Source organism: Scomber japonicus, chromosome 1 (genome assembly GCF_027409825.1).
Source record: "Scomber japonicus isolate fScoJap1 chromosome 1, fScoJap1.pri, whole genome shotgun sequence".
Classification (NCBI taxonomy): Eukaryota; Metazoa; Chordata; class Actinopteri; order Scombriformes; family Scombridae; genus Scomber; species Scomber japonicus.
The window spans coordinates 18,658,347-18,680,902 of record NC_070578.1 but is presented as its reverse complement, the minus strand read 5'-3'; the positions used below and the strand labels follow the sequence as shown (position 1 = coordinate 18,680,902).

General features: G+C 36.8%; 1 protein-coding gene across 1 annotated transcript in view; it reads right to left on the bottom strand.

Annotated features, from left to right (window-relative positions):
* LOC128357768 (CUB and sushi domain-containing protein 1-like) overlaps positions 1-22,556 on the bottom strand; it is a gene marked incomplete at its 5' end in the record, with an annotated part of 321,638 nt that overhangs the window by 35,490 nt on the left and 263,592 nt on the right. Inside the window, 13 exons of the mRNA XM_053318176.1 lie at positions 258-446; positions 1,949-2,122; positions 2,436-2,609; positions 4,770-4,943; positions 6,484-6,681; positions 7,410-7,595; positions 7,832-8,020; positions 11,203-11,349; positions 12,392-12,463; positions 12,766-12,882; positions 15,771-15,884; positions 17,911-17,991; positions 19,555-19,700. Of these exons, the coding sequence (XP_053174151.1) occupies positions 258-446; positions 1,949-2,122; positions 2,436-2,609; positions 4,770-4,943; positions 6,484-6,681; positions 7,410-7,595; positions 7,832-8,020; positions 11,203-11,349; positions 12,392-12,463; positions 12,766-12,882; positions 15,771-15,884; positions 17,911-17,991; positions 19,555-19,700 (1,961 nt within the window). The remainder of the gene's footprint in view (positions 1-257; positions 447-1,948; positions 2,123-2,435; positions 2,610-4,769; positions 4,944-6,483; positions 6,682-7,409; positions 7,596-7,831; positions 8,021-11,202; positions 11,350-12,391; positions 12,464-12,765; positions 12,883-15,770; positions 15,885-17,910; positions 17,992-19,554; positions 19,701-22,556) is intronic.

Below are 22,556 nucleotides of genomic sequence, written 5' to 3'. Positions count from 1 at the left end.
AAATGGCTTTTCCTGACAAATATAACAAAAAATAAATAGAAACCCACCTGCCTATGACTACTTGTGTACAACATGACAAACGAGTTTTGGCAGTAATCCAAAAAACCTGTAATTTGACTTCAATGGACAAATGTTTTCAATATATGTCTTTGAAGGTCGATCTGTTGCCCTCTCCATCTCTGCTTCTGTTTCATATTGCCTTTTTTTTATCAATTCAAATATTTCTAAAGCAACTTGTATCACCTAGACATCCATACCTAAACAGCGTGGGATGGGTCTGTCCCACCGTCCATCGTGCTGGCATGTGAGGAGTGCAGAGCCCAGCAGGTAGAAGCCTCGTTTACAGTGGATTGCCACAGTTATGCCATAGCTGAACACTTCTGGGTAACGTAAGCCAGACTGGCGAACTCCATTCTCCACATGTCCAGGATCGGAACAGTTGACAACTGAAGAAAGGAGCAGGAGACACTGTTACAAACAGAAATCTTCAGACAGACAGAAATAATTTTTCACTTTGAAAAGGTGAAAAGGTGAAAAGGTTTCACATATACATAGGTGCAATGGACAGTATATGTACTAAGATAAGAAGTACTATAAATAAAACTGCTGCTAATACTATTTAAGAGAGAAAAAAGAAAATGAGAGAAGGGAGATTAGAAGAGAATTTCAATGTAAAGGTTCCCTGTGGAGTTTTCATTCAGTGTCACCAAAACATGTTGCATGTATTCTTGATATCTGATAAACATGGTGGGTATTTCCCTATATTTCCTTCCTCATAAAACAGCTATTACACTATAAGTTGAAACTGCATTATTTACATATTCCTTCCTGCCTTTGCTGGTGTATTACCATCATCTGTAGAATAGTGGATTAGTGTGAAAAATTGGCAGGACAGTGTATGACGTCACCCGCTTCAGTGTCCCTGCATGCTCAAAAACCCTGAATCACAGTGTTACAAATTTAGATTGTTACTCTAGAATGCTCTGTTCTGATCCTTTCTAAACTAGTCTTTTGTCAAACCCTGCTCTATTTTCTTGAGTTAGTCTTTATTCTCCACTCTCCTCTGGTCCCTTCCACCCTGCTCTGGTCTCTGGGTGGATGCTTGTCCAATAAGAGTGCAGTTTTATTTTCCACATGTCACAGGGGAGATTGACTTTCACTCAAATTCAAGTCCATGGGGGACATGGATGTGTGTGTGTGTGTGTGTGTGTGTGTGTGTGTGTGTGTGTGTGGCACCCTATGGGAACAAAGAAAGTTTCAGTCTCATAATTGACAGCTGCTGCTGGGAGGGAGAGAGAGAGACCAGGAGAGGGAGAAGAAACCAAAAGCAAGCAAGCGAGGATGAAACCTTTCAATGGAAAACCCATATGAGCGACTGTGTTATATATCGATCTGCTCTTGTGACTGTGCACAATGCCTGTTTGTGTGCGTGTTTTAGTATACAGTATCATCACTGTTACATTTTCAGACCTTTTGTGAGACTTTTAGTGTAACAACCACGGATGGTTAGCAGAGGAGAAGAATGTGTCTCTGGACATTTACCCAGCTGTGTGTGTGCACATATAAATTGTGACACACACACACACACACCTGGTTGTGATGGATTAAAGCTCAATGGTAAATATGTGTTAATGCTATAATTATTCAGTTTTCAATTTTACAGTCTTTTGGCAGGAGATTTGACCAATGTCAATGTTCCAGTTGACATACTGTAATGAGAAGCTAATCGGGCCAACAAATACAGTCTACAAGTTGACCATCTAAAATACATATTTTAAAGGAAAATCCAACTGCTAACATCCTCAAATGTGGCAACATCATTAAAACTGATTATGTGGAAATTAAAGAAAAAATGAATAATCTGCAGAGATGATTATAACCAGAGACTTTACAATGAAGTTCATAGGTCTAAGTCTGGTAACTTTGTGTTAATATATATGCTTGTGACCTTTGCAGACAGGTAGGGGGCTGCTCCATTGTCCATTGAGTCGACACTGAGCACGTGCATTTCCACTGAGGATGTAACCTCTGTTACAGGTGAAGTTGACAACATCATTGAGGTTGAACTCGCTGCCATTGGTCCGCCCATTGGCCGGGTTGCCGGGGTGACCACAAGTGATAGCTGAGGGAGCAGAGTGAGTAGAAAAAAGTATGATGAGAAATTGGGGGTGTGGAAAAAATATTATGGGCAGCATTGTGATATTTTGTGATTTTTTCAGTTGCTGGAACATATATACTGTAGATGCAGTGGAAATAGTCATCGTAAGAGCAATTTAAAACCAAAAATGTGTGATGTGTGTAATGTAAGATTACCTTTATATAGGAATAAAATTTGAGCTTTGCACATTACATACATTATCAATAACTCAAGATACAATACAAATGAATTATAATGATGAATTATATCATGTATGGTTATTATATAAAGTACTTACGGACACAGACAGGTGTTGTTCCAGACCACCGATGGTCTTGCTGACAGATTCTGACTGATGTGCCAATTAGACGATATCCTAACATGCACTGGTATACCACTGTGTCACGGTAACTGGAGCCATCTCCACTAATGTGGCCATTGACTATAGGATCTGGAGAGTCACAGTGACCAGCTAGAAGGGACAAAATGATAGGAATTAATGCAGTATGTGTAATGAAATCCTAATCTTGGGCTTCAAAGTCATCAGTGCTGGTTCAGTGTTTCACTGTTTACAATGTTAAAACACCGACTCTAGCTCTTTGTCCAAATAGTTAGACTATCAAACAATCAACGAAAGCAGTTTCAATACCAAACTTAAACTGCATCAGCCAATCGATGTTCAAAGATAGTAATTACAGATGCACTTACTGCATTTAAACGATTTCTCTGCATTCACTAAGTGGCCTCCGAATACCACATCCTTTCATGATTTCTTAAAACTTGGGGCACATAAATTGCAGGACACATCTCAACAGCTTAGGTGTGGAGAATCACTCAATTGAATTCAATACTGTTTCAACTATTAAGAGACCAAGCACTCCATGTTTCAATCAATCCCTCCCTTCATGTTGCTGGTCCTCATAAAGTCAATGACTGAGGCTTTTTGATGTGTTTGGCATTTAATACATTTATTTTCTCAAACGATTTGATACACCTTCTTGAATAATGATTAATACTGTAAAAACAAGCATCAAGGGCATTGATTATTTTGCAAAGCTCACTGGAAATCTTTGCTGATGTATTTCTATTACTTCTCTAAACAGCAGCCACTCAAAATCCTTATTCTAGCTGTTCAATTTTATAAAACCACAAACCCCCATATATAAAAGCTTATATGATGAATACTGAAAACTGTTTACAGCAGTAGATGTGTTTGAGGGTTCTTCTGAACCTAACTGCGATTCATTGTGTCATCAATATTTGTAACTCTGAAGATACAGAGGAATGTGTAAAAATGCCAAAGTTTAGACTAGATTTTGCAAACTATGGCCAATCCAAATCTCCTAGGAGTAGACGAAAGAAGAGAAGATTATTGAATTTTATTCTATAAAATCAGATTATAGACATGAAAAGAATTGTGGAACATTAACATACTGTAAGTGTTCCTGTGTGAAAATAACATATAATCAAATCTTAATAGAAAATATTACAAATGTGCTATATTTATCATTTTATTTTGGTTTGCAAAGTAAAGATTTTAAAAATAGGTTTTGAGGGGATACATAAATACACTCCATGGAAATGTACTTAATCACATATTACTAGAATTTAAGTTGAAGAACAATTAAAGGCATTATTCACAAGTAAAAAAACATTCAATCACAATCGTAGCTGTATACTGTATGCATGTATGGTTGACAAATGCAGTGCTGCTACTATAACTGCCATTTAAACCAATCGGTGTTTAAAATTGTGATTTAGTGGCTTTAAAATCTTCTCACATCAATATTTAGCTTGTTTGGCCAATCCTTGTTAGCGTCGGAATCTCAGAATCGTAATGTGAAGGTGGACACGCCTTGATTTATATTTATTGCATAAAATGTGTATCCTGAATGAGGCCTCTTATTCATGCATGTAACTCCAAGGCTGAATCACTAGAGTAGAGTGTGCATGTAAAATCAGGATTAATCATCTCTAGTCAGTGCTTACTGAAGGTCTAAATCATATTTTTAATGTATTAAGCAATAAAATGTCTCACTAGTAGATCATTTGAGTTACTGAGGCATGTGCATAGTTTATCTTACTTATTGCTTGTCTAATTTACATGGACCTTACCTAGACACCTGTAGCAACCCCATGTAGTATTTAAGCTGATATATGAAGTGTACGCATTCATACATCTGCATAAAAAACGTCATGCTGTACAAAAACTCTGATTTCATTTGTACGTCTACACGTCACCATTTAGGCAAGATATAGTGATACCACTGCTCACAGTAAACAAATTACAGAAGATTTTCTTTTATCACACTTATAAGCATTATATTTTTTGCACATATTAACTTTTGATATACCATCACACTCTAACACATTCAAAGTCTTGAGTTCTTTTATGGAGAATAGAAAATAAAGACGATCAACTGTGCTGATGGCAGACACTAATCAGTTTGTATTTTTTCAGAAATGTAAGAAATATACAAAAATTTGTTTCTGATTGAATTGTAGTGATTATTGTCTGTTTAAACAAATTCATACCTGTTAAATTTCCTTTCATAATAGATCAGACTGTTCCAAAGTAGCATTGGACAGACCACAACTCTATTCAGATATTTTCACATTTGATCAGCCTTACCTAGACACCTGGTCTCTGCACCGCTCCACAGCCCGTTAGCACCACATTCTCTGACATGCGACCCCACCAGTGTGTAACCATGGTTACACATGAAGATTGCAGTTGCTCCAAATGTGGTCAACATCCCCAGTTTGGTGCCAAAGGGTGGAGAGGGAAGTTCACCACAAGAGATGACTAAAATAAAAAATAAATTAATATGATAAGATCATGTGATCACACATTGACAATAAAAGTTAGATGTTACATGATTTTAGGGGGCCAGTGATATTGTTATATTTTCAGTGTATAAATAATAATAAATACAAATCTGAATATAAAGTATTAGGTTGTCATTTTTGAAAAGGAGGTAGCCGAATCATGCACACAAGCCATTGTAATATAATGTCAGATTCTGAATTTAAACACTTGGAAAACCTAGTTTTCCGGTACAATACCTGACTGTATTAAATTTAGGTCAGATGATCTAACTTTTTCTTTTCATAATATCCTTGGAGACACTGTTTTCAAACCACTTCAGACACTTCTGTTATGTTGCCAAATCCCTCAGAGCTGCTGTAGTGTTAGGTAGGTCAACTACTAAATATTGGATCATGAAAAAATAAATTAACAACATAGCAACATTTGCAAACCACTGGTCTAATGTAAGACAGATTTCAATTTTATAATAAATTCTATTTAAAAAGAAAAACGTTTCAAGTGTAAACATTCACTTTTGCAATGTCACCCCATATATTATGCAACACTAAGAAATGATGTAGCCTATTGTAAAGTTTTCAAAGTCTCAATCTTTTACAACTTCCTTTTATGAAATAAGCAGCAGAACGACATAGAAGTGTAACACAAAAAACATCTTTCACTATTGCCCACACAAACCCCACATTTAGAAAGCACAGGCTGAATTTAGTTTAAAATAGTTATCACACTCCCAAGACAATCTACTGTGATTAAGGCGTTTAGAAACACATGCTAACTCATTAAAAAAAAGAAAGTACTAAGGGGAATGAATAAACACACACTAACACACTCATAAAATTGGCTCCCTCTCAAGCTGTCCCTTTCCTACAATCGAACCTACTAGACCCGTGGCAGGCAGTATTATACACAGCCATGCTTCAACTCAAACCAATTCATACGCACATGCTTTCTTGGCACCTAAAAGAAGCTAACTATATCAGATGAATAACTTTCTGACTTTCTAGCTGTATTGCTTGAACCAGGGTGGCTATGTTCTGTTTTGATAACTCATTCATGACAGATTGTTACAATAACTTTAATACAGTATTATTCTTTTGATAGTCTTTGCAACGCATATGTTCCCTGCTCCTGTGTGTGTTTATGTGGGTACTTTTTCATGCTGTGGTTTATGTGGTTTCTTTTCCCTATCCGTGAAACTTGTTTATTGAAGGTACCCCACATCATGGAGCGGGGTAACAATTTTATGTGCATATCATATATATTTGTGTCTGTGCAAGGATGTATGACATTTGAATTTAAAATGTAAGCATGTGTATTAACTTAAAAAAGGGATCCCTTACAATAAAAACTCATGCAGGCTCATAAATTAAGTTTTGTCATTCTGATTGCTGAAGGATGTAAACAATCACACAAAACCTACAGCAATGACATGGTGCAATTCCATTCAAAGGGGAATACCAGTGAAGAAGAAGCTGTAATGTTTTACAGGATAGATAGATACATGTCTATCATTACTTACTCTTGCATGTAGCTGGGTCATCTGAACCCTCCCAAGTCCCGTTGGCAAGGCAACGAAGTGTCCGATGCCCTACCCCCAGATAGTACCCTGTTGAGCATTCCAGCATCACCATTGACCCAAACTCTCCCAGCCTACCAGAAAGCAGGCGGTAGGTCATGTGATCTGACAAGGTGCCCTCAACGCTGGGGCAGTGAATGGCTGGAAAATAAAATGTCATCAATTTAAATGAATTAATTTTGGGCTTTCAAGATTATAAGCTCACAGTTTTATAGCAACCATTTTTTCTCTACACAAACTATTTAATTAATGAAATGCATTAACTCAACATATTTTATAACTAATAGATTTGAAAGCGAGTCATTAAATGTCTGCCATGTACCATGAATTGTGTTGAAATTGATTAGTTAATAAAATGTGTAATAAATAATAACCCACACTGCAGCAATTTGAAAAAAATTACCATTTTCATGAAATGAACACAGCAATTATCCAGTCTTTTCCATTATACAGTGACTGTATGTGATGATTAAATACGTAGATTTACATTGCTATTGTTTGAAACACTAAAGTAGACAATTCAGTAGGTATTTTGGATAAAAACTATTGTATGTTTATGTGACACTCTGTGAGTATTATTAGTGACATTTAGAACTGTAATTTGACTACCCTAAAAAGTTCACATTTTACTTATCAGGTTTTTCTAGCTTTGTTTTATTTTCAACCACATCTCATGGTCTTCCTCAATGGATTGTGTTTGTTCCATTGTCATAGGTATAACATAATAACTGAGAAACAAACCACTCCATCCAGGAAGACTGCAAGATGTTGTAGAAAGCCTAAGAAAAAGCTAGTAAGTGAACCTTGAGTTGAGATTTTTTCATATCATACTATACACTGCTATTACATCATAATAAAATGATACTTACACAGACATCTGGGGGGTGAGGCAGCATTGCTCCAGCTGCCATCCTCCAGACACACTGTTGTCAGTAGAAGACCAGGGTCAAGGTGATAACCATGGTTACAGTGGTAGGTCACCTGGCTACCCACTGTATATGTGAAAGTATGGAAACTGCCGTTGCCCGGCGACTGAGGGATTCCACACGAGATAGCTACAATCACAAGGAGAGAAGTATTGTAAAGGAACTCTTCTCAAAATGCAACTTCTTAACTTGTGTCACCTTGTCTTATTACTTCTGTATCTGATTTTTCAACACCCATATAGTAATGCTCCTTCACTCTTTGGAGCTACCCAGTAAAACCACAAAGTTACATTGTTGACCACTTAACACATGTCTAAAAATCAACATATTGACGTAACAGAAAAAGTATGTGTTTATGATTCTACCTTGACAAAATGGTGGTGGTGTATCCCACTGGAAAAGTCCGTTGGACTGGAGCCTACAGGTAGCATTGCTTGAGCCTACTAGACGGTAACCACGGTTACAGTAGAACTGAAGGCGACTACCTGGACGGAGTCTGGTTCGGTTGACCACGCCCCCATTCACTGGGGGGTCATTAATGCTACAGTAGGCAGCTGGAGACACAAAGAGAGAAAGAGTTTCCTTGTGTTCTCATTTTATTGCAAAGTGATGTTGCATTTTATTAAGTGATAATTGAAGGCTAGCTACAGCAATACCAGACAATCAGAGATTTTGTCCTAGAGAGGTGTGGTCATTTTTAAATGCACAGTAGTTGCTTCAACAGCAGCAGAATGGCCGCTAACAAACCTTTGCCCCTTACATTTTATGAAGGTCATGCCTTACTAGAAATGATGCTCTCCTTCCAGTTCTAACAATGAATAGGATGTCAGTGAAGGACCATCTTAAATTCTTTGGATTGCTTCTGCAACGCAGTTTGTTTTTTTTTAAACTCTGTAATTGTTTCCACCTTGTCTTCAGTCTGTATGAGCAAAGCGTTTAGAGACTGACCTGGGAGTCTAAGACATTTCAGCACTAATGCTCCCATTAGCAGGCACTTTTGATAAGAGGCATTTTGCATACCATGTATGGCCCCCTTGGCATTACAGTTAGCAACAGTGTCAGTGAGTTTAATTAATGGCGCAAAAACCTGTGCCTTGGTTAGTGAAGCAGTCCTTTTTGGTCTTTTTGGAACTAAAGATAAAAGCATGACTGCCAGAGCATGGAGAACAATCTAAACATCTCACAAAACACACTACAATGAGCCAATTGGCTCTCCCTTCTCTGTCCAATGTGGTCATTGCTCCACCTGGTCTTGGCTCTTCTCCCTTTTGGCTTCATATTGGTGGAATGACTTTCCCACTCCAGTCAGGACAACAGTAATTTTTTCATCTATATCCCTATCTTTTCAAGAGGTAACCTGTCATGTTCTCTGGAATGATTCAGATAGCCTCTCTTTTGCTCACTCTGCTCTACAATCAATCTAAAGTTGTCTCTACACCTCAATTTTTTATCTTATCATGGCACTCCTGTCTTACATGATCTTTCAGTGGTCGCAGGTTGATTGTCAGCATATGAAGACCAAGTTCTTCAGTTCCTTTCTACAGAATGTTAATAACTGTAATAAATCTCAAGGACTCCATATTAGTTGCTGTTGTCTCAATGGGAATGGAAGGTGAGAAATTCCTGTCAAACAATATATAGCGAATGTTTGAATTGTCCTAGAGATGTTTCTTTCATGTGATGTGATATCACGTGTCCCGTCCAATATGCTATACTGAAAAATGAAGAGTGATTATTAGTGGTGCCTCTGCCTATCAGCTGCAGGGTAATGGATAAGATGAAGGCAAGATGAGATGATATCTTGCAGTGTATTATTGTGTTTATTGTGTTTACACACAACAAGGGACAGTATAAAATGGTAAAGAGTGGTAAAGAAAGCAAAAGGTGAAGATAAGATTTTAACTATTAACATAGTGTACAGGATCAGTACTGTTGTTATGGTTATTTTTTGGCAATTATCAACAATTTTAATGGACACCTACCAGTCACTCACAACCAATTAAATTCCACACCCCTCATATATTACACTGTAAAATGCATACTAGGTTAATGATAGTACAGTATAATATTAGTGATACCATTGCTACAGCTGATACCTACTCAAAACATATACTCCTATACCCATTTACAACCTAACCCTGACTGCCCTCAAATCCCCACCCCCCACTAACCTGTAAGCAACAAAAATATATAATGCTAAAAAAAGAAGAGACAGAGGATTGGACTACAATACAAATGACCATTACAGTCAAAGCAGGTAGGTGACAGGTGACACAGTTGCACACCCACAGATACACATTTGTATTATACTTGTAAGGACAACTCCTATTCTTCAGATACATCTTAATCTGAACCAAACTCTAACCCTAAAATCAAGACTTAACCCTCAGAAATAGCTCTTAAAGTAGTGAGTCATAGCTAATAAGATGCTTAGCTAGCTAATTCATGTTATAAGAAATGATAATAACACATATAGAATATATACTGTACTAAAAATACAGTATGGTGTGTTTCAGGATAAAGCACGCCATAGAAAAATGAAAATCCTGTCTATGAATTTATGTTCTCTGTATAGCTGCTGTTGTCAGGGAGATACAACACCATGGGGAAAAGACAACACTATTACTTCAGACCATCATGCTGATATAACTCACAAACTAAAATGTGTTTATATATATATACAAATCAGTACAGATAGCCAGGAGACTGACCTTGTGGATCAGTCTTCTCAAGCACAAAAAGGATCATTGTCACTGTAAACTGCATTTTCTTTACTGAGTTGGGTGATCTCAACAATTTCCTGAGTTAAAACCTGTGATGAAAGGGAAGCTGAAAAAACCTCAAAGCTCCAGTCTAACAAAGTTAATGGATAGAATAATGTTGGCAAGAACCTGCAGAGTTAAAACACTCAATCTGAAACAAATTGTCAAATTAACAAATTGGACTTATTAATTCTCTTTCTCCTAATTAGGGTAACGCATTAAAAAGAACGTTTGCAATTAGAAGTGTTTTCTAAATGGTCATGGCTCAGGAACCAAACACCCCTGATGTATCAATTTATTCTCATGAGGTGAAAGGCATTGGTTAGTCATGCTGGTAGAGACAAATCAATAAAGCTAACATTAGTATAAGATTTTTCAACATAGCAGGGTGGCAAAAATGATGAATGTGAAAGAAGACTCTAAAAATCACATTTTAGGCTTCTATCCTGACATACAAATAATGCACATTTATTGATATTGACATGTATTTTGAATTAAAATAGAAAAAGCTATTTATAACAGAGAAAGAATGAGACTGATGGGCACATAGACACTTGTAACACAATTTGCAGCTCTGATATTCCATTTGATTGAAATCATATTTGAGCATTCTGCAGCAATTAGTTGATTAATCAATTAGTCAATCAACAGAAAATTATTGTGCAGCTATTTGCAACTATTATATAAGCAAAAATGCTTAATGCTTAACATTTGCTGGTATAAGCTTCTCAAATGAATTTCCTTTTGTCATATATGATAGTAAACTGCGTATCTTTTGGACTGTTGATTGGACAAAACAAGGATTTGAAACCATGAAACCATCACCATGAAATTATAATAGGCAATTGTCACAATTTTTCTCACATTTTATAAACAAATGAATAATTGGGTAAATTCTGAGGGGGTCACTGGCTGATTGTAGACAGAACAGGCAGACAGAATGTGATAAAAAAACAGACATATATTTTATGTACCCGAGTATCGTATCTTGAATCCTCTCTTGTTGGTTGCATGGTCAGTGGACCATCGTAGATAGAGTTGGTTTGTCTTAGATGTGAAGTTCAGCTGAGATGAGTGGTTTCCACTTAAAGCTACAAGCAAAGGGCTCTGTCCTGAGGATCCTAGAGAAACAAATGAATGCACACAGTGTCCTGTATTTATCTTTTCTGCATGCATAAACAGTATGTCAATTTATGAAGTGCACAGTCTGTGTGTGGAGTGAAAAGGTAGAACATGACAAGGGAAATAAATTCACAAATTTCAATTTTTATGCAATCCCCTAAATTAATATTATCTTAACCTGATATGGAGCAGAACAATATGTTCCAGGCAGAATGAGTTTGTTTGTGAAACATGCAACACAAGACTGTGACAGCATCATTAAGTTGCTAAGTGCCCCAAAATTACATGTGCATTGTATTCTGAATTGAGCAACATTTCAAGTTTATAAACTCTCCACTTGTGCTGAAGTCTGCCATTCAAACCACGCAGTGGATGCTACCCTAGATAAGTTTGCTTCGTTTAGTAAGACTAAATGGTCATCCATTACATTTGAAAATATTTTTACATGTAGCAACATACCATCTCTCCAAATAGTCTTCTGTACAGTATATAAACATTTACAAACTGAATCAACTGTAATGTTGACAGTTATTGATGATTTGCTTCTTTTGACAATGCTACGACAAATCAGAGACCATCCCAGACACAGCCTCTTACTCAAAAATGATTCCATTGCTATCGGCAACATCAAAGGCAGCTGGTATTTATTTAGGATTAGGCAAGATAAACACAATTGGACAGAGCCGATCAAAATACACATATCAGTTGGATACATGCTCATCGTTGCTTCTGGATTCCAATAAAAATTACATATTTCAAAAGTTTGTAAGGTCTAATTCGTGTTTTGTTGGCTTTAAATGATTGCTGTTAATAACTGATATTGCAATCCTTGCAAAGTCAGTTGTAACTCACAACTTACACAATTAAATTTTATCGCAACTCCTGGGGGGGAAATTCCGCGCACCACAAATGAGTGTTGCGCATCTTATTAGCTGTTGTTTTCATAAACAACCAAGAATTAGAGCAGCATGTCAGTAAGTGTGCATGCAATGTTGTGTGTGTATAGGTGTAAAAGAAATAAAGAGGGAGAGCTTTGTGTACCATCAAAAATCTCCAGTTCATCAAACTGTTTCTCGCTGTGGAACATCTCTACGTAGATATTAATGGTGTAACCTGGAAAACAAGAGAGAATCATTTACAACCACATTCAAAAAGCTGCAGTACGCAATATTAAGTGAATACAAACACACACACATGCACAAATGGGACATGTGCACACTTTTATACGTCTACACAAAGATGTATGTACAGTTAATGCAAATACATTCTTAGCATCAAGCATCACTTTACTGCACTACGAAAAACAGGTACATACAAACTCTGTACCTATAGTATATAATGCATGCAAACTGTCTAGCACATTGGAGACAGTCTAGAGTCTAGACACATGTACACATCCCAAACACACAATGTACCTGGAACCATACGCAGCAGCCATGAGCATGTCTGACTGTTGGGGTAGCTGTTCGGGAACCCGGGACTTAATATAACCCCTGATGATGAAGATCGTTCCTCATTGGCTGGGCACTGGGCTGGAGGTGTTACATTGAAAAGCTAGTCAGATTGATCAAAACAGTGACAACTTTTGCCAGTTTGACTTAATAGATTTGTAGCTTTAAGAAACTCTCTCCGTCTTTTCCACTGCCCACCCTTCCATACATTCATTGCTCTGTTCTTATTTACCTGCCCACTATCAGTATCCCCTTACTGACTCATACTTATCTACTATTTTATAACTGGCTTGCACTGGCAACTGCTTTTAAGTGTCATGATGCTTAAACAGAGTGTGGGGAATCTGACGGCCTCATATTCATTTTCTGCCTTTAAAACGTGCACATTTTTTAGCCTTGAGCCATAGCAAGGCACTGGATGTCTCTTTCAATCTTTCTGTGTGATTACTGTTGAGGTAGCAGGATTTCATACAAAAGGAGCTAAAGAATAGTAGAGAGCTGGAAAAGCATCAAGGCAGCAGAGACCACTGTGGTATTTTTAGCACGATGTTGGGACATTTTCAGACGTTATTTTGGCGACAAAACTGGATAGTTTAACCCAAACCATGACCGTTTCCAGAACCCTAATCAAGTGGTTTTGGTGTCTAAACCTAACCAGACCTTAACCACAGCACTGTCATACCATAAAACATCATTATTCAAATGATAACTGCCAATTAATGTGGTGTTAAATGACACATGAGAAGATTATAATGTGATCAACATTAAATTGTGGCAATAGAAACTAGGCCTGCACGATTAATCGAATTTTCATCGTCATTGCGATGTGAACGTTCGCGATGAACCCATCGCAAAAGCTGGTCTGTAATGCGATAAATTGGCCACGCACACTTTTTTTTTTCGTGGCGTCCAAAACATTTTGCCTTGTAACAGTAGACCAATAAAATTGATGAGTAGTTCACAGAGGTCCAATGAAATTGTGTGATAAATCAAGCACGCTTTATTATTGTAAATCAGTCATTTGTACTGACTCTCATCAACATGGAAAATACTCGAAGAAAATCATATGATGCGGCTGTTACGTACTTTATTATTTTTTCACTTTGCTTCATGGTTGATACACGTTGTCGTCCGACTCGTTCATAGGAGAGAACGGGAGAGTTCGCTCAGTAGGTAAGTTTTAATTCAAAGCAAGACGTACAATGACAGGTGCCAACGAGGTAGATTACTCCAGTAAAAGTAAGACTTAGTTTAATGACTTAGAAGTCGCCAAATTACTTACTTTAACGAATTTCGTTAGTTTATATAATGCAGATTTGTAAAATATTACTTTTATGAGGGTCACAGTCACAGACTGTAGAAACTTAGCATTTGATAATTGTGATAGCAGCGGTGCAGCAGATGTATTGAAGTCCATGCAGCACGCTGTATGCAAACTAATATTAAGCATATATCCTATTCATTACAATGTCCATGGACATAAATTGAGTTCTTTTGCCTTAATAATGATAAAATAATACACAATAAATGCGTGATGGCTGTCAGGCATCGCCAGACCAACCATAGCTAATATCTCATATTACAACGTGGGACACCTGAGGCTTAAAATCCGGCGCGGCTTGTACAAGTACAAAATTGATTTTCTTTCTAAAATTAGAGCATGCGGCTTTTAATCAGGTGCGCTCTGTAGTCCGGAATTTGCGGTAATTACAATCAGCTATTCAGTGTTTTAGAGTACCTAAAAGCAGGGAATCTTTTAAAGCTGAAAATCTGAAAGAGACAGGAACTGTATGCAAACTTTAAATATTTTCTTATTTATCGCAAGTCATATCGTCATCGCAATATTGAACAGTGTGATCGCACATCGCACATTTTGCTGATATCGTGCAGGCCTAATAGAAACAGAGATTCAGTGTATCCATAGTTTACAGAAACATACAATGCCAAGGTTTTATTCTAGCAATTGGGTTGATTGTCTCACAGAAATACCACAAACTGCTACCAATGCTTCCTAATGATGATGTATTAATCCTGCTAATTGAGAAGGCTTCTTTACTGAGGCAAAAAAACACGAGCCTCTCACAAATAAAAAGAAAGAAGTCAAAGAAAGTAAGAAAATGTCAGTAACTGTTGAATTAGATTAGATCATTCAGCAGAAATGACAATGTTGAATATGTTTTATGTTAGGTTTTTATCTAACTTCAACACACAACATTAAGACTGTTGGACAGTGAATGACAGTGTCAGTACCAGTAAGGTAAAATAACTGTATGCTGTATGTTTTTAAACTTTGAAATTTAACATTTTATAGTTTTCCAATTATTTAGAGAAGAGGTTTTTTAAAACCGTATCTCCCTAAATCTACTCCAGTTCAGTCATTTTCTACATTTACCAAAATGACAAATGACAAACCTCCTGAGAAATATTCTGAAAGAGCAAGAATCACACAGTACTAACAAGACTGAGCTGTGTAAAAGTAAATAGATAAAACAGTAAATATTAAAAAAGTGTTGGACTCTTCGCTCAAAACATATATAGTATGTGGATACAGTGGAGTATATATATATATATATATATGTAAGTGCAACCTGAAGCATATTTTTTACACTTACAGGTCTTTTTTCCTTTGTTTTACATGTATAACTACAGTGATTGTGTGTTGAGCTCTGAGCACTGCCAAAATGCTGCTGCCCTACACTTAACACTGTGCCTGAACACATCCTCTGTGGACATACAAATGGAGCACTAGCTGCAGCTGCTACTGCTGCTGCTGCTGCTGCTAGACCTTCATTTGGGTGTCTCAGCAAAATGAGTTGTGAGAATAAATGTATTCAGATTTGTTCGAGGGAAATATTTAAATAGGATACCTGAGGTTACCATTTTGTTAAAGCATTGGATAAACATTTTCTAGACACAGGCTCATATATCAAATTTTTACATTGAAACACAAATACACTGAGTTGCCTTACCTTGACATGATGGAGGCGGGGATTCAAAGAGCAAATGGGAGTTGAGTTTACACATAAGCTCTGCCTTTCCGACCAGTGTGTATCCAGGTAAACAGCGATACTTCACAATATCACCTAACACATGGAACATGATAAAACATCTATTAAATCAATACCAAATATTTACTGTCACACACATTTCTGCGCAGTTCAGTCTTCATCATTGTACAAGTCAAGAACACCAAACCACATCATATAAAAGGACATGTTGAGAATGTTTCAATACTCCCACACCATTATATACAATACATAAGATGAAGGCACAAAAATCCACAGTCCTCAGTCTGTTGTTAAAAGATGCTTACAAAAATCTAAAGCTATTCTATAAGATGTTTATTTTGTAATTAGAGAGCTCTTAAAAAGATATGTTGTTCTATTTTGAGAGCCAAAGGCAAAGTTTGAAGCATGCATTGCATCTCACTGACAGGTGATCTACCACCTGTCAGTGAGATGTAGACTTATTGACTCAGAGTTTGCCTAGGAGATGTGCAATATGGACGTCCTCAGCATGGGGTGTCTGTAAGTTTAAAATAGTTGAACTGAACAAACAAGAACATTCAACCTTGAGCTTGTTCAAATTTTGTATAATTGGCTATTACACTGACTGACAACAAAGCCAGTGCTGTCTCTGAGGTACTCCATACTGCCAGGTTTTGTGAGTGTAAAATCCACAGTACATTCACTCCAGCATTCTCAGGGCTTCTGAGATTTGTATGTATGATTAACCCAAACTCACTGACTTTGGTTCGAACTCTCACGTGGAACATCACCAATGAATCAACACTCAAGAGTAGTATTATATTACAGTTGTAACTGTAGTTTAATTTGTTTAAAATTAATAAGTAAAAAATATTCAAAACCCAACTGACTTTGCTGAATATAAAAGTTAAAATGTTAAGGAAATGACTATTACTTTAATATTACATATAGTTTGCCAGAAGAGACTATGCTCTCCATGCCATTGGTGGGGTTATTGGATTCAGCCCCTTTGATCTAAAAGGTCATCAAACCTAATGGTGTGTTCACAAATGGATACATACAAAGCCAATGTAAAGATGCAAATAGACAAATACACAAAATGTGTGATGTGAGTACACAAACTTCACATTATTTGTGTATTCATGCAAGTTGAAAATATTCGACTTGAGCAACAAATGTGCATGTATCATGGGTCTGGACTCAAGGATTTCTGGAGCAATAAACACATACCAAACAACTACACGATTCACACCCAATTCTGCTCTAATCTGGAGCCGTGGAAGAAAACATCAAATTGGCATCATTATGTAGTTATTTCAGCATCTTTTTGATCCATTTATTTCAATTAAATCACAGCAAAGTCGAAGTTTACTTTGGGTTCATTCTGCTTTAAGGTCTGTAGTTGTCCACTGGGAAGTGCAGTAAATCAACAGAGTTAATGCAGCTTATCACAGATAAATGAACAGAATTGGTAATGTATCTCTGTGTTAACAAGTAAATGTCTTGTATTTTTAGAGACCTTAAGGAGTATCTACATGTTAAATGTAAAAAAAAAAAGATAAAATAAATTATACTGTATATTTTTTTAACCAACATTTTAACAAGCAACTGGCCATATTCTCAAGCATTACATGCATACTCAATGGGTAACGCTAAGATCAAGTGGTTCAGCTTCACTAATAAAGCAATGCTATATTTAGATTGCATTACATTTGCAAGGGAATGTGGCCTATTAGCAGAGTCATTTACAATCAGCAGAATAATGACCTCCTGCGAGCTTGATCAGATAGTTTCTCAGTCATGTCAGACAAGTTATTTTTCATTTGAAGGTGCAACAAATCAAGTGAAGCTGAAAATGCTGCCTAATTTTTGAGAGGCTAATAAAGTTTTGGGTTGTGGTTTTTTTTTTCTAAATTAGTCAATTTCTTCCCAGAGAGTTCAGATGTACAACTTTCTTAAAGATATTCTATTACTCTGGGGGGGGGGGTTTGTTGTTGTTTCTTTTAATCCACACATACTTTTGGTAAATCTATTACCAGTGAAGTGCAGTGTACCTTGACTCTTGTCGCCTAATGTTTATTTGTGTTATGAATGTTATGAATGAATGAATCAGGATTATTACCTATTTGAAAGTCTTCGTCTTCATAGATTATCTCGCCATTATCCACAACAGGAGGAGGAGGGCATTTCTTCAGACGGTACGCTGGAGAGAAGTGCAAAAAATCTTAATAAGGTTCCCTACATTTCAATTGTAAACAATACAATGACATCTACAGCAATGATGTATTTGCATATTTGTAATAAGAAAGGAGGCTTTTGTTAGGGTGATATTACAACAAATCACCAAAATTACATTTGTTTTTTTTTTGTTTTTTTATAGTTAAATCAGTGTTTGTGAACCAAACAAATGCAAACCAGAGAACAAAGATGTTGCTTCCCCTTATTATTTCACTGCACTGGTGTTTATTGCCATCTTTCTTTTTTTTTTAAAGCAGCATATTTGGCTTGTTAGAATGAGCATCCATGTAGAGTATAGGACAGTGGGTGCACTTTATCATCTTTATCTTTTATCTCTATGGGATAGTCATGCTTGCAGTATGGTGTGACTTTGAAATAAGGTTTCTTTGTGTGTCTTAATGTTCCTTGCTGCCACTTATTGTTCTGTAAGGTTGTTTAACGAACCTCAGTTTGTTCATGTCTTTTACAAATTCAAATGGGACCTTGCACTTATATTTGCATGTTATTATGATCTAGTATGAATAGTGCATTATGAATGTAGTATGTATAAGTAGTATGTATAAGTTTGATGAACATATTCATGCCCTGGAGGGTCAATAATGTAGAAGATTGGATAGTGTGTATTCTCCTGGAGGCCCCCCGCCAAAAAAAAAAGTCAGGATGGCCTTGTGGGTTAAGAGGAACACACACTTAATTCATTTTCAAGCAACAGTGCCAAACTCTGTACTCTTTCTCAGTCACTTAAATGATACTTTGGCATTGAGAAAGAAATAAGTGAAAAAATGAGTAAACAGATGTTTTCAAGTGTAGATGATCTCTTTATAAATGGTGATTCACTTCTCCATGAACGAAAACATATTTTGATCTTTAGAAATAGAGAAAGTCTGGTGGCATTTCAATAATATCCTTCATTTTTAAATAAACACAGGCAAAGACAGTTTGAGGTTGGAAAAAGCACAATACACATCCTTAGCACGGGACATTGCATCCTTTGTGAACTTACAGCCCCTGCAACAAAACCTACACATCAGAATACACACACTACTATTGATTCCTAAGAAAATGTTTCTTGTTAAGATAGAAACATCCTGGAAACAACATGAGAGATGGACTTACACAAAAGAAGTGCAGTAATGGATAAAGCAAAGAAAAATAATGAAAGAAGAAATGTGGTTGCATTCATAGAGAAAAAACAACTCTCTCCATATACAGCCTGACCTTGTCTTGTTATACTCATTCACTAGTTATGGACATCAATGGTCATGCCCACACATAGGTGATGCTAGAAGTATATACTGAAAGGCACTACCAAAACTCATACAAGACTATATCAATTCCTAAAAAGATCTATTATGTATTGAGGATATCATTTTGATATTCTTTGGCACTAAAAACCTTGGTCCTTGGTATACTTGTCTGCACTGATATCTGTAACCGTGTCTCAATGTCAATGCCATATACATAAATATGAGAATGCAAACACAGTACTGCAGGTAGTATAAATATGTATGTCAATGTGTATCTGTACCATGGAAGTTGAGTATGAAGAACCCTCCGGTTGAAAAGTCAGAGTGAAAGCGAATCAGGACCTTTGGGCTGGTACTGTAGGCCGACTCTAAGGCAGTGTTTCCACTGAAGACTCCTAGCTGAGGACTGGATGCATCAGGTCCATCCCTAAATAAAGACAAATTTGGAGTAAACACATGCAACAAGGATGACAAAATACATCTACAAAATCAAAATTCACAGTTGGAGAGAGAGAGAAAGCATTAAAGTGGCAGAAAGTTAGAAGGCACTCTGTATGATGTATGGTGTAATGATCTTCTGCTTTGCTTTACAATGAAAGCCAAACACTCACATTCATGACAAGGGACATCCCAGGTCCACGTGGTGAATAATATCTCCACTTAGAAAGCTTTAATCTTATCACATTTGACTTAATAGTTAAAAAGATTTTTTTAAGCAAGTACATATTCCAACAATGACTAGACTAACTTAGCTACTGTCCTGTATAATGATTCTAATGTAGTACTAAGGGTTTCACATTCAAGACCATTCGCACCTGTCCTTGAACAATGCAATCCACAAAAAAGTCCAGAACATTCAGAGCCTGTTTTTCTGTCTCCTAATGCTACAAGGTGCTACTTGGGCAAACCCTCAGAAAAATAGCTCAGGATCATTTATGAAAGGAACACATGCATCTCCCCAGAGCACTTACAGGTTCATATTCAAGACCATTCGCACCTGTCCCTGAACAATGCAACAGGCTTCCCCCCCCAAAAAGTCCAGAACATTCAGAGCCTGTTTTTTTTAATCTCCTAATGGTCTTGTAGGTCTTTGAAGTCTTGTAGTCTGTTTCGGCGCAAGGGATACATCACCTTGGATTGCGTAGTTAATTTCATTCATGAACAGTTACAAACATCTGGCCAGCTCTGTGGATATAGGTGGATGTACACAAAATGCAAGGAGAATTAGGACATTAGGTTATACATGTATTGCTTACTTTATGTGACTTAAGTTAACATTTATCTTCACCTTATCATCTTTTAGTTTGTTGATGACACTTTCAGGTATATTTAGTGTTTGGAGGAAAGAGAATAAATCCACTTCTGCTGCCATTCTTTGAGCAGCGTTGAGGCTTAAGCACAGGAGGCACAACTACCCTTAATTATGCTGCCACCAAACCAAAATCACCAGAAAGTATCTCGTGCTCACTAAAAAGTATCTCGTGCTTACCAGAAATATTTCTGGTGAGCACGAGAAACCAAAGTTTTTTCTTTTTCTTTTTACCATGTCCCTTTACAGGCTCCATACATTTTATTAAGTTCACATGTTTTTTCAATGAAGGGGTAGCAAAAAAATCTTTTTCTTCCTTTCTTTGCTTTTTTCACCCATTTCAAACAAGTTCATTGAACAAAGCCCTTGGATTAAAGGCTTAACTTCACTCATTAAATATTGAATGTTGTTGAAAGGTTACATTTTCAAAAGTTCCTAAATGCCCAGTTTTAGGTTTTTAATGAACATGCCACTGGATTAAACAAGGGTTTTAAAATTTTAATTCATGAAGAGTGCTTGGGATCTCTTGGCTCCTCAATAATTCAAGGTCTTCTGAAGGTGTTGGAGCTCATTTAGTGAATCAGAATGTGCTATTTGGGTCATTTAAATCAAAACCGAGATTTAAGAATTATGTGGCTCTACTTTTACTGCCTGAAAAATACACAAACCCAGCAGCAACCCCCCAACACACACACACACACACACACACACACACACACACACACACACACACACACACACACACACACACACACACACACACACACACACACACACACACACACACACACACACACACACACACACACACACACACACACACACACACTTATAACTCCCCCAAAAAAACAACAAACCCTACAACTTGATTTAATAAAACATGCACTTGGAGGCTTTATTCATAATTCATACTTATTTCTGAAAAGTCAAGAAATACTACAACAGTATTTATTTAATCTGGGCTTAGTTTGAGTTGGTTACTGACCTTTCCCTCATACAAGTGAGAATACACTCCTATTAAAAACCATTTAATGATGTCAGTGCCTTCAAGCCATACGACGGTAGCATGTGAACAAAAAAGCTGCTGCTGTAAATCTCAACACCAGCTGAAACAACATCACCAGGAAGAGAACGGGATAGTCTCCCACATGTTTTACAAAAGCCTTACCTCTGGAAATGAAGATTAAAAAAAACCCTCCACTTTGTCTTTCTATTATGGCTGATTTACACAATCAATGCAGTTGAGAATTGGGTAGGAATAGGATTAACAGAGTTAATGTAATGTAGTTAGTTTTTCTTTCCCTTGAAGTAAAATCAGTGCCACATTAGTTTAAAAGAACAGCAAATCCACCACAAAAACATATTTAGACAGCACATTGATATGACCGCAATATAATGATAAGAGAATGTTATTTTTAAATATAATATTTAAAAATATATATCAAATATTAACATATTGTGGTATCTTTAATTTTATCTCTTGAAAGGCTTCATAGTTGTTGAGCTTTGCAACTGCTGTAGTACATTTTTTGTTGAACTTAAATGTATGACAGCACCAATAGCACATAAAAATACTGTCAACATTGTTAAAATATTTTTTTAAGAAGATATACTGTATTTGATTTTGTCAGATTGACTGGACTCTATGATGAGTGTATGTACAACATGAGCTACTTGCTTTGGTGTTAGATCCATCGGCCACTGAAAGCAATGGTTCATTGATAACAGGCAACAAGCCAAACACAACTGGTGGCAGACCAAAGAGACAGTTTGGCTACATTCCCTGACATCTGGATGCAGCTGCCGTCACGTAAACCTCAGGGGCATACAGGGCAGAAACAAGCAGACGCACATCTGTGAGATATGGAATGTACAGGACATAGTAATGCACAAGGCAGAAGACATGAAACCAGAACAGGGGGAGGCTTGTGAAGGAAGAAGTCAGCATAACCCTGAACAGCAGCGCTGTGGCCT